Genomic DNA, 13,691 nt, shown 5'->3' with positions numbered 1-13,691 from the left:
ATGGAGTGAGTGTGTTGACGAGAACCATGAGAATTTGCCCTAAGGACAAACTAATGAGCTAAAAATGGCAGCATTGGGTGTTAATTCTCTGTGGATTTTTAAAATGATGATGATAATGTTGTTACCATATAATCAAAGTTCAACAGTTTCAAATAAATCAAGAAGGAGGGAAGATATACAGAAACACAGTATAAATATTTGCCATTCAACAAAAATGAATGTTGTGGAGAGAAGCTCAGTTAGCCAAATATTCAAACTCATACAGACAGAAGACACAAATGCATATAGAAACCGTACTTGTGCTGACAAGCTGGATGTCTAGCCTCCCTTCTCCTAGAGAGCTGTGAGCAGGGCAGCTGAAAACAGCACAGTGCAGAACAGTGCTCACATTTACTACTCAAACTGTGCTCCCTCACTGTCTGCTACTCATACCTGCAACATACACACACACACACACACACACACACACACACACACACACACACACACACACACACACACACACACACACACACACACACACACACACACACACACACACACACACACACACACACACACACACACACACACAGATAAATCCTGAGCAGGCCGACAGCATTGACTGTAATGTCCTGCAGATAGCACTACGCCACCCAATTTCACACATCACAGACACATTAAACAGGTATATGCTTAGTGAAAAGCCAAGAATGAAATCTGGATTTAGTGGTGACATAGAAGGAAATAGTAAAAAAATATATTAAAGTAGGGTAAGACGTCATGTAATTGTGGATTCATCAATATGTAACCCAGGACTGTCAGTAGCACTAAAGTTAGTGCAAATAGAATGGTGGGAAATAAAAAAAAAATTAAATATCATCATGCCAACTCTGACCTTGGGTTTGCAACATCCATGTGTGCTCCATGTTTTTCCTCAGAAAGAACAATATAATACCCTCTGCCTGACCCACTAGTTCAGCTGTTGTGGTGTCATCCCCTCTAGTTGCCACCTTTGTCCATTGAATCCAGTGAGCTTTTTCTTTTTTATCTTTGTCATGACTGAACAAGGAAACAGGGGAGGTTATCCATTCAAATTCAAGATACATGAGTGGAATAAATGTAAACTTTTTTTTAAATCAGCCTTTGCTGGGAAACGGATTCCCCTCAGCAGCTTAGGAGTGAAAGTGAAGCATCTCAATTTAACAATAATTATTGGATACACACACACACGCACACAGAATATAAACTTAATGAAAATACAGTATATAGCCTCATTGTGTCATCCTTTACACTCCTTCCATTACTACTACAGTGTAGAACTACATACTGGTACTGACAATTTTTACTTAAAATTACTTCAGTTATTATTATAGAATATAATTTTCCGTGCCGACCACACCATGTCATTTAACAGCACTACTGGACCTGGACATCTTTCGAAGACCCGGTCCTTCAAAGGTCCTTCAATCGAGACAGAGCTTGCATGAATGTTTTTTTCCTCTCTGACATTGTGAAACTACAAACTCACACTACACTTCCAGCTGTAGATCTGCCATGGCAGAGGTTGCCATTATTGGCTGACTAGCACGAGCCCGGGTAACACCATTGACGGTTAGAAGGCCAGATTTTTCTTCCTGAGTGTCTCCAACAGTCTCCGCCCCCTCTTCTCCCTGTGGATGACAGAGTAATTGGGAATAAACGGCAGACAGCAGCTATCCTTCAATACACTTTCTCTTCCCCCTGGGTGAGGGCTGAAGTTGGGGGTGGGGTGAGGGGGTGCAGTGGGAAGACATGTAGACGAGATTGAGCAGCAAACGATCCGGGCTTGAGATGGAGATGAGGCTTGAGATCATGCCAAGGGTTGGAGAACCAGAGGGAGAGTGAAAAGGAGGGGCTGTGCAGGTTGAAAGCGGGACACACAGTATCGCCAGGGGGTGGGTTGGACCAGAGAAGGCATCAGTAGATACAGAGACCATGCCACATTGACAAATGTGCCCTTTAGTCACGCAGCAGTAATGAAAGCTATTTTTCTGGATTTGGACTGAGGCTGGAGCAGGAAGAGGTGAGGTGGAAGGATAGTTACAGCCACTGAAATATGGTGCTTCTGCAGATTTGGAAAGGCCAGTGATATACGGTAAAAATGGATGAAAAAAAAAAGGAAGGAAGCCAGATGACAGTAATACGATTCAGGGTATGGCCGTTCTTCTTCTTTTTTTTTTTTTTTGCTCTCACCAAAGATTTCCAAGAGAAAATGCACAGTATAACAGGGTTGGCATCTGCCACACATATCAGGTCTGCTGTTTCCCTCAGGTCCACAAACATGTGGTCTTTCTCTGCTCTGACACTGGGAGCATCTGAGAAAGAAAATTGAATGACGAGGTTGAAGCGGAGCCAAAGGTTAACTGGCCAACCAGGGATGACCCATTTCTCAAACCATTAAACAAGAACGCTGTATTGCTATGATTACACTCCCACTCGCTTGCCTTTGAACTTGTGCATAACCCTGTCTTAATTGGCCTCTTTTTATAGATAAAATATTATACCCCCATATATGTTGGTGGATTACATATGCATCGGCAACAAGAGTGAAAAAATGAACATGTGACCAACGCCGCCCTCCAGCGTGAGCACATCACCACAGGGACCAAAACAGACTGACCAATTCCTCCTTCATAAAATCATCTCTCCTTTCTGACCACAGCACTTCTCTTTATTTGCCTCTACTTTAGAAGCTTTTTATACTCCCCGTGAGTGCCATGTACTCACACAATAGAACCATTAGTGCCTACTTGTCTAAACCTATGCTCACACTTGAAGAACAATGGTGGGAAACACTATAGAGACACAGACCTCTGGGTGTTTTTGGGATCCACCCATGTTAGCCTGCTAACCAAGACCGACATTGTTAAGTGGGCTACGCTGCCACCCATAAAAGCTACTACAATCCTCCATACATAATAAATATCTGCAACTGTCAAACCCAGTCAGATCAGAACGACAGAATCCATTAAGCGAGTGCCATGGGCTTTGGTGAAACAGGCAGGCCTACATTTTCAACAGTTCCATTATTAAATCATCAGTATCGGGGCAGTGGGCCTGGAGCTCAAGGCTGGGCCTGGGGCAGCGGTGGAAGTGCATGGCCTTGCATTGAGGCCTAATTAATGAAGCATGTTTTCTGTGCAGGATCAGAAATATATGTTGTCTGGGTGCGTCAACAAGCACTGGTGGTTCTGATACTTTGTTGCTTTAGTAAAGCAATTCAGATTATAAGCACACAATCATAAGTAACAAACATTGGTCATAGTCAATGTCTAAAAGAAGAAGTCAATCCAGCAGTGATAAATTGTGTTTGACTTGTAATCCATAGGGTTAACAACAAATCTAGTGAGTTAGAGCCTGAAAATGAGACTTTTAATTTTGAATATACTTCAGAATGTTGTAAAAGTCTGAGTTCTTATCTAATAACAGCATGAAACATATTACCAGTGTTCTATGACCAAAATTCAAAAGGTTTGGCTGAAATGTGGATTAAAAACAGAATGCTGTCATTTGAAATCCAATTACATTTACTGACAAAAGTTTGTTTGCTGCCGAGCCCATGTGGATATGCAATATGTGTAACGGTGGTTAACGTCAATCCATCCTTGCTCATTAATCACCAAATTAATCCTTAATCACCAAATGTTCGGAGAAGAACTTTTTCGTAGCCAATCAAAATACAGTCATCTGTTAAAGTTGACCTCTTTACCTGTGGAATGGATTAATCTGTTGTTTATGAGCATTAGTCCTTTGTCATCTTGTTCCAGCATTTTTGGGCATTTTCATATTTTTTAATGTTATTATATGATAAATGATTCCATTTGATATTATGTGTTGTGCCTTGTTTTGCTGGTATAAATTTATTCCTGACATAACTTAAACAAGACCTTTCTAAAAATGATCCAAGCAGATGGGGGTGGGGGGTGTTACAGTTGTACCTAGTGTATCTGTTATATGTCATGCCACATCTTTGCAATGTGTTCTAAGGATATAGTGTAAAAAATGTTACTGTGACAAAACATTGTCATCAATATAAAACAAAACCTCTTGACCAGAATGTAGCTGACAAATGAGAGTGTGTTTGTTAATGTATGTGTGTGCTCATTTGTTCTCTGTGTGCTGGTTCTTACACTGACCATCCAGCCTGATGGAGGTTTGGTTTACACCCTCATCATTCGTACACCTGACTATGACTGATTGTGAAAATTCCAGCATCTTTCCTCTTCACATTTTCAATTTCCAGTGTGAAGCCATCTGGACATGGTAGGCTGGATCACCGTCTTTACAAAAATATGGAAGTACACACACATACACACACATACATGCACTGACATTCAGGCACACAGACATGAGCACACTCATATGCAAGCACATGAACACACATTTACACACAAATGCAACCGGTGGAAAATTAAGCATTCATTATGCGCTCATCAACCGCATGTCTTCTGGCCACCAGTCTTTAAGTGACATCTAATTGTGCATTATTGATTGGCCTGGCTGCTTTCGCATATCAAGCCAACAATGACCTATGTGAGGAACACTTTCTTTACCTGAGCAATCAAAATGTAGTAAAGGTGTTTCTACATTCCACCTAGTAATCTTATGGTGAGGGCTGCATTTGATGGAGCTAACAGAGTTAAGAACGGAGAAGAGATTGGGTATGCTGGCCCCTGATGACACTGGCCTGGAGGAGAAACCAGGTTTAGAAATGTGTTGCATTCAGTGAGACAGCAATCCTCATTTAGACTGCATACATTAGAGCCATAATGAGAAGCACATTTGGCTGGGTTCCATGCTGGCTAACCCACCATGTTTTATTCAGACCCTGAATAGCAGAGCTGAGTGCTTACTTGCTGGCTCAGCTCAAGTGGGCCTGGTTTATAGAGCCATCAAACAGCCCCAGATCACCTTTGACCAGTTCTCCCTGTGGTGCAACCAAATGCAGGAGATCTCCTCTGGGTGAGATGAGCCCAGAGGAGATCTGGGCTCATTCAGGTGATGGAAGATGTTATCTTCCATCACCTGAATGAGCACCGGCTGCTCGGGAGTGAACGCTGGTGGGTCTGATTTTATTTATTTTATATTTATAATCTTGTGATCCCCGAAGGGAAATTAGAAGCACACTCTAGTCACTCACATGCACATATATATAGTGTGTACAGGCCCTGTAACACACAAGGGGCCTGTAAGCAAGCAATGGGTGGGCGGGTAGAGTGGTGGGCAGTTCCATCGTGGTGCGCCCCAGTGAGCAACTTGTAAAAGGGGGAGGCACTTTGCTAAAGGGCGCCTTGGCAGTGCTCCTGAGGTGAGCTGACACCTCCTACTGTCAGCTCACACTCCGGTTGGTTGGGCAGGAGTGGGAATCAAACTGGCGATCTTGGATCATTGGACGACCCGCTCTACTGCTGAGCTACCGCCGTCCACCGCCGTTCATACTGATGCAGAAACAGCACAGAAATTCAGCTACAGTCAGGGTTAGATACAAAAAAATACACAAGCAAAGGAACAAATACAAACTCATGCCAACAAAATGACAACAGCCAATATGAAAAAAAAGTGAATATATACAAAACATGTTGAGCATGAAAGCAGCAAGAGACACTAATGAGAGTCAAACCAGTAGAAAGTCGACAGCCCACCAATAATTCCAGATCTAACAAACTTCACAATCTTAGACAACGGGGGAGTGAAACTACGCAGGAAGGAGAGGGACAAGCATTAAAACGGCGAGTGACAGTACTGTTGTCCAACTGCAGCTCTGCACAAACACACAGTGACATCCCTTCATGCTCATACACGGTACCAGGCTTTGAAGCAGTGGCTGGCTGCTGCCTGTGAAATAGCATCAAAGACAAACATTGCCATGCAGCAAAGCAAATGCACAATTAGGACACACTGCCACAGAGCTCAACAGACTCACAAATCACAACAAAGTTTTCCAGTAAACAAAAAAAATACACATATGCACGCACAATATGCTGTGGATTTCCACAGCACAACAATGAAGCAGCTTACTGGCACACCATCATAGATCACAATTATTCATCATTTAAGTGGAATGCAAAACCACATCTCTTGGATAGCTGCCAAAAAAGACAACATAACTAAACAAGCAGCAAACAATTCACCCTCTACTTACAAAGGACACTGACTTTAATGAACATATTGGCTCCCTCTTCAAGCACAGGATTATACATGTGACAAATGACCCTCTGGTTGTGATACTATGAACTTGGATTCAGAGAGCCAAAGCTTTTTCAATCAATCCACAGGACTTTAAGAAAGTTTCTGGACTAAAGACGTTTCACCCTTCATCCAAGAGGCTTCTTCAGTTCTAGTGTTGGCTGGTTCAGCTTCAGATTCAGAGATAGTTTGCTGAACACTGATTCACCAAACTGAATCCTCTTTGGTGGCTGATCCACACCCTAGGGAAACATATCCCACCCGGCATCTTGTGTCAACAGGAATGTCAACATGCAATAAAGCAATGTCACTTAAACCAGATAAAAATCCGTTTGTTACTCCAAAAAGAATTTAACCACATCATTTGTTTTAAAAGTCATTGTGTGCCATGAGCTTGTTCACAGTGCACCATGACTATCAATGATTATCATTGCCAAACTTGGCTCCACCCAAGCTGCACAAACTTGCAGCAGCTCCTCCTGCTCAGTAGTGATCTTCACATTTAAAGCTGGAATTGGAGAACCGTGGAACAACGACTAAATGTGTTAAGTGAAATTGGTATTGATTGATATTTTGCTGAGAATATCAAGTTGAAGTATATAAAATGATTTAACTGACAATGTGATCATATCAAATCCACTAATTTAATGATGTGCTTTTCTCTCAGCTGAGCTGTACTGGCGTGAGGCTCAGACTGTTTGTGCAGTAAAGCTTCAGTCTTACAGCGAACTGTGAGCTAAACGTGAGCAGAAATGCTCTTCTTTGCCTTGTTTTTGGTATCACAGCGGTAAATATCCATGTTGTTCCTCGCTGTCAGGACTAGAAACAGCTCTTGAGCTACACCTCGATCAGAGGATGTCTGCTTCAGTGCATCAGTCATGAGCTATCCATTCTAAGAGCAAAGTAAGGGTATCACACAGAGAAGTGTATGTACTTTCAGCACATTCATACATACAGGCTAACCTTAAACCAGAGGTCCTATGGGGTTGTATCCAGCGGAGGAGCAGGTGAGATGAGGTGGACTGAAGTAACCGACAGAAGGGGGACATCTTCAGGAGGCTTATTAGACCAAATCATTTTCAGGGTGTCTGTTTTGAAAGGATCAGGATTTTACAGTTTCACTTGATTATTTTTACCATACATCTTTATATAGGCAATAAAAATATTTTCTTTGTAATGAATCTCTTCTGAAAATTTTCATTAGCACATAGATCCGAAAGCAAAACAGAAAACTTGTGCATAATATGTGGACTTTTTGCTTGTCTTTGATGTGTTTTTGATGGGAAATAGAGGATGGTACCCAGAAGTGTATAGTCTTTGATTAACTGATGTTTTTATTTTGTTTACCATCAATACAACAGTTTAAAATAAATGGAGCAAAGCTTGTGAGCTAGTTCAGGCAGACAACTCTAGCTGCACTGCTGTAAACACATATAAACACACGACATGCCTCATTCTCCTCAATTGTCATCAACACACCCTCCTAATTTGTCAGTTTATTTAAGCTTCAATTTCCATCTCTCCTTCTGCCTGTCAATGCCACTGCTGCTCTGCATATTTACTGCTGAAATTTCACCCCATCCCCCAGCATCCCCCAGTAGACTCTAGATAAGAAGGTTCATCATTCCCCAACATCTTTATATGAGATATCTGAGTAGTGGCAGTGATGTAGTCAGGGTCTAGCGAGCAAACTCTGGGATAATGATAACTTCAGTCTTATATTGTCTGACTGAACTGAACTCAGATTACTGTACATACAATAGGCACTGGATGGGTGATCTGGGTTTTGGAGGAGTGTGTGTCCTTGTTGAAAACCTCACAAGTGATTTTAGGTCCGTACTCCTTCTGGGAGACCTTGTGGCTCATGTTGGACATGGTTGTCATCCTCCCATTTTCTGTCTTCAAACAGAGTTGTGTTGTCAGATATGGGGACAGATTTGAGCCCTGGAATTGTCAGTCTTTTGACAGAAAAAAATCTCACAGAGAAAAATACCCCAAGATGGTTTGTTTGATAGTTTGTCAAATACAGATGGCAAATTATCTGCCATAATGACTGATGTTTTGCATGGATTGCAGTAAATAAGCATATTAATCGGGCTGTCTCTGCTTTACACACTGTTGTAAATTGAGCAAAGAGTCATTTTGCACCTGCTTGATCTTGGATATGTCTATGTAGTACATCTGGATATTAAAGCTATTATTGTGGTGATCACTGTAAAAGCCACAGTTAGAAAGACTAACAAAGGCACTGGACAGGAGCATCTGTCTTCATTAAACTAAGTTTCAGGGGCATTAAACCTCACACACTGCGCATTGAGTGCTGGTTTGTGAGATCAAATGGAAACGGTTTTTCCAGATGAATAAAGAGCTTGTTTAATAATACTCATCTTCTGTGTCAGCTTTTATTCACTTTGAACTTATTAACATACACAAAGGAAGAGAAAAGCAGCTGAATACTCTTTAGAATAAGCTGCTGGTTCATTTGCAGCATTGCAGCAGGACTGTTCAGAGACTGCTCATGGTCATATTGTTTTCTTTCATCCGTGATGGTTCTCATGAGGTCACATTTCATTCTTCTTTCAGCTTTTCCCTTCAGGGGTCGCCACAACGAATCAGTTACTTCCATCTAACCCTGTCTTAAGCATCCTCTTCTCTCAGACCAACTACCTTCATGTCCTCTTTCACTACATCCACAAACCTCCTCTTTGGTCTTCCTGTAGGGCTCCTGCATGGCAGTTCAAAACTCAGCATCCTTCTACCAATATATTCACTATCTCTCCTCTGGACATGTCCAAACCATCTCAGTCTGGCCTCTCTGACTTTATCTCCAAAACCTCTAACATGTGCTGTCCTTCTGTCTGTCTCTGTCCCTCATTCCTATCCATCTTGGTCACTCCCAAAGAGAACCTCAGCATCTTCATCTCTGCTACCTCCAGCTCTGCCTCCTGTCTTTTCCCCAGTGACACTGTCACTAGACCAGACAACATCGCTGGTCTCACCACAGTTTTGTTTACCTTTCCTTTCATTTTAGCTGAAACTCTTCTATCACACATCACACCTGACACTTTTCTCCACCCGTTCCATCCTGCTTGTACACACTTCTTCACCTTTTTCCCACACTCTCCATTAAGTACTTAGGGACTGTTGACCCTAAGTACTTAAAATCCTCCACCTTCTTGATCTCTCCTCCCTGTAACCTCACTCTTCCACTTGGGTCCCTCTCATTCACACATTTACTCTGTCTTACTGCGGCTAACCTTCATTCCTCTCCTTTCCAGGACAAACCTCCACCTCTCTAGCTTCTCCTCCACCTGTTCCCTGCTCTCACTGCAGATCAAAATGTCATCTGCAAACATCATAGTCCATGGAGATTCCTGTCTAACCTCGTCTGTCAGCCTGTCCATCACCATAGCGAACAAGAAGGGGCTCAGAGCTGATCCCTGATGCAGTCCCACCTCCACCTTGAACTCCTCTGTCACACCTACAGCACACCTCACCACTGTCTTACAGTCCTCATACATGTCCTGCACCGCTCTAACATACTTCTCTGCCACTCCAGACTTCTTCATACAATACCACAGTTCCTCTCCGGGCACCCTGTCATAAGCTTTCTCCAGATCTACAAAAACACAATGCAGCTTCCTCTGGCCTTCTTTGTACGTCTATATCAACACCCTCAAAGCAAAAACTGCATCTGTAGTACTCTTACTGCACATGTAGTACTCTTACTGCATCCGTAGTACTTTTACTACATCTGTCGTACTCTTACTGCATCCATAGTACTCTTTCTGCATCTGTAGTACTCTTTGTAGTACTCAGCATCTTTTGGGGGATACTGGGGGATAGGGTGAAATTTCAGCAGCAAATATTCATAGAGCAGCAGTTACTCACATTTCATTACTCTATGTAATTCAACTAAGGGTAATTTAAAGGTTTTTTGTTGGTGTGTGAAGGCAAGCTTATTTTTATGGGTTTGACCTTATGCTCACAAAAAGAAACAAAAACATGCCCTTTTCACTATTATCTTCACGTTGAAGAGTATGATCGCCTATCATTACTTATTGTGTACTCTGTCTCTTGCCAGCATTGTTCTTGCCTCCTTGCTTTGATAGATACATTCAGGCTTGTTGTGCTGTTTCACCATTTCCATTGTTACAGTAGACACATTGAGCTCCTTATGGCCCAGCCACCAGAGAATCTGGACAGGAGGATTACTAGAGATGGCATAGCAGCACAGAATCAAGTCTTGTCCCTCAGGGGCTGTGAGCGAACCCTAGACTGTCACCTCAGCAAGCAACTGATGTACAAGAACACATACAGACAATTCAGTAAAAATATCATCCTGTGAACAGAACATTCAACAGCTTCCTATTCTGATCACAGTGACAGCATGACTATTTTTGGATGTGAAACATAGTGCCGCATCAAGGACGAGAATGAAATTCACTTTGAGTGGCAACTTGTTTTCTCTGGAGGTTTTCATAGAGGTTTTTAAAGTCTGCTTTGTTTTAACCACAGGTGGAGACAAGGTAGAATAGCTGCAGGCAAAGAGATGCAGCGACACAGAGCCTTCGGGGGAATACAGGCTGGGGACTCAGGTGGCAGACACGGTGAAGGAGGGATCATATATGTAAATCTTCAGCCTATTTGTGTCTATGCAGCATGACACAGAATGGGATGCATTTGTGCATGACACAAAGACTAATATTCACATCACACCAGTGAGACATATTCTTTGCCCTCCAGCCACTACCGGTGCCTAGAGCTCAGTCAGGCAGTCAGCAGCTCATTTCAGGCATTTGTGAATGAATGACTGGGTGGTATGGCACCAGACCCAGGTGAGGCTTGAAGAGTGCTATCTTCAGCCATTTTTTCTTAGTACTAGCTAGAGACTTCTGCAAGGATGGGTCCAAATTCATATTTATACAAAGTAGGTGTGTCAATCCTGCACCATTTACAGGTCTGACTTACATCATGCAGCTCCATAGTGGAAGTAATGCTGTGGTTAAGGTCAATATACCAACATTCTTGAAAATTCTTTATTTGTTTTACTGTTGCTGAAGCAAACATTTTATATTCATAAGCAGAGGTAGAATCCATAACCATGGGCATTACCATACGGTTCCTAGCCCCAGGATTGTTCATTGAAGCACCACAGCTGAGTTACTCTTGCAGCTACGGGGAAAGAATATACATATGGAAATATGGGCCCCACTTGTAAATTGTTTCATTAATGATATTAGAAGAACAACGTTATGCTGGGACAGACTGAAGTTCATTATTTTTCTCTTGTTCATCATGTCCGTAACCTTATGCCTCCATATCCGTGAGACCTATCAAGACTTTGAATCTGTAAAGGCAAGCTTTGTGCAAGTATGTGTGTGTTCCAGACTTGAGCATCACATCACATATTATTTCCACTCAGAGAATACATTAATTTTGCATCTGACAGACAGAGGTGATGGGGAACCAGATTGGTGCTCTCACAGGACAGCACAGCCTTTTTGTCCATCGTTGTGATCTTCATCTGGAGGACGCTGCTGGACTTCTGCGCCACAATGTCCTCGTCCCACGTCATGGACAGAACTTCTCCAACAAAGCCATAAAATTAAACAAAGGTAAAATCAAGAATGTCTTTGAATTACACAGCCACATATGGTGCCATGAATGAAGTACACAAGCTTCAAACAATAGGATACTTACACTGCAACTTTGTGTGGAAATAGCTCGTTTACTTACTGTGAAATTGTGTTAGGAAGCTGCCTTAACAGATGGTGCAGAAGATTTACCTTGGTCCAGTGGAGAGTGGCCAGGGGGTTCCACCATGAGAGACACATACTAAGACGAGCCTTTTCCCTGTTTATACTTCCTCTCTCTCCAGATCTATGATAACTGGAGGCTGGGGTGGGACTGCCAGGAAACAGGAGACAAAATTAAAAATTGACTTGACAAAAGGGAATGGCATTGAGGGAGAGAGAAAACCGAAGAGAAAAGGAAAAGACACGGGAAGCGATATTGTAACACAAGGGAACAGCTGGATAGAATGGCCATCAATAGATTATATACAAAGAGAAACTGCTCTCTGATGAGAACACGCTCAGCAATCAAGTGGGGAGCATTCCTCTTTGTTGAGACAGGGCAAACAAAATGGTCACATTCAACATGACTGTATGATAAGAGGTCTGCATCTGATGAAAGCATCAAGTATTAAGAGAGCAGTGAGCCGATCCAGTACATAAAGCAAAACAACAGATGTTCAAGCAGTAATAGGGAATGAGAAATATGAATATATTATGGAGACTCCTTGAGTAAAATATATGCATATGCATATAAAAAATATAGGAGGAGGATGGCCCTTTGTAATTGCTGCAATCACTTTCAGGGAGCAGGCTGCATACCCTGGGCTAGTATGACACAATAGCACCTTGCAAACAATCTGGCTGCCTGAAAATGGCCATCGTGCTGGCTTTGATGGGCTGGCATGCTGAGAAAGTTGTGGCATTGGTCCCAAGTTCAGTGCAATATTAGCACTTAAAACAGAGTCTATATTGTTTAATAATAAGATGAGGGTGAAGAGGAAGAGAGGAGTGTTTACAGCCTTTAAAATAGCAGCAGTTGCTCCTGATGTGGAAGAGTGTGAGAGTCAACATAAAAGTGTCTAGTCAGCCATTCAGGAAACCTGAAAGGTCTTAGCGCTGCACTCCCCTTTAATCAACACCTAGATTTAGGCCTGAAAGAAGCAGCTGGATACACTCTCGCTCATTAACAATGTATTTTAAAATACCGGTTTAGCAGAGTAAACAATTGCTGTGACATCACTTCTTTTGTTCTTCCTGCGACAATGGTTTTCATTGTATCCTTGTAAAACATAGACAAGGCAAGCATGCCAAGCCATCTTTGTGTGCCACAGTAATAGTTTGTCGTATAATGTCTCATGGTTTGTGAAAACATGAAAAGAAAGGCAACAAAATGTGCCTCCCGCCGTGGCTCAGTGGATTCTCAATTTAATTTAAGCTGATGAGCACAAAAATTGCTGGGTCATTTTTGCAGGATTCATCGTTATTTACTGAGACAAGCACATGTTTGATAAAATAAAAGAGGCCAGACTGAGATGGTTTTGACATGTCCAGAGGAGAAATAGTGAATATATTGGTAGAAGGATGCTAAGTTTTGAACTGCCAGGCAGGAGGCCTAGAGGAAGACCAAAGAGGAGGTTTATGGATGTAGTGAAAGAGGACATGACAGTAGCTGGTGTGAGAGAAGAGGATGTAGAAGACAGGGTTAGATGGAGGCAGCTGATTTGCTGTGGCGACCCCTTAAAGGAAAAGCCAAAAGGAGAAGAAGATCATTATTTACCGTGGTGGATTTCAATTTTAGTTGTTATTCATTTCAAAAAGTTTTGTACTTGAAGCCCCACTAATACAATACATTTTGGTTGCATAAAATCTTTTTTATTAGTGCTGGTGTGTGATTTTATGCTGCAG

General features: G+C 42.2%; 1 protein-coding gene across 1 annotated transcript in view; it reads right to left on the bottom strand.

Moving 5' to 3' along the window:
- nphs1 (NPHS1 adhesion molecule, nephrin) overlaps window positions 1-13,691 on the bottom strand; it is a 31,226-nt gene that overhangs the window by 3,869 nt on the left and 13,666 nt on the right. The window contains 18 exon segments of the mRNA XM_068323644.1: window positions 298-383; window positions 878-932; window positions 935-1,041; window positions 1,516-1,652; window positions 2,215-2,336; window positions 4,152-4,221; window positions 4,223-4,275; window positions 4,920-5,087; window positions 6,164-6,255; window positions 6,379-6,449; window positions 6,950-7,099; window positions 7,171-7,295; window positions 7,962-8,106; window positions 10,349-10,504; window positions 11,640-11,677; window positions 11,680-11,803; window positions 11,997-12,028; window positions 12,031-12,117. Of these exon segments, the coding sequence (XP_068179745.1) occupies window positions 298-383; window positions 878-932; window positions 935-1,041; window positions 1,516-1,652; window positions 2,215-2,336; window positions 4,152-4,221; window positions 4,223-4,275; window positions 4,920-5,087; window positions 6,164-6,255; window positions 6,379-6,449; window positions 6,950-7,099; window positions 7,171-7,295; window positions 7,962-8,106; window positions 10,349-10,504; window positions 11,640-11,677; window positions 11,680-11,803; window positions 11,997-12,028; window positions 12,031-12,117 (1,818 nt within the window).

Source organism: Antennarius striatus, chromosome 9 (assembly GCF_040054535.1).
Source record: "Antennarius striatus isolate MH-2024 chromosome 9, ASM4005453v1, whole genome shotgun sequence".
Classification (NCBI taxonomy): domain Eukaryota; kingdom Metazoa; phylum Chordata; class Actinopteri; order Lophiiformes; family Antennariidae; genus Antennarius; species Antennarius striatus.
This window is presented reverse-complemented; position numbering and strand designations above follow the sequence as displayed.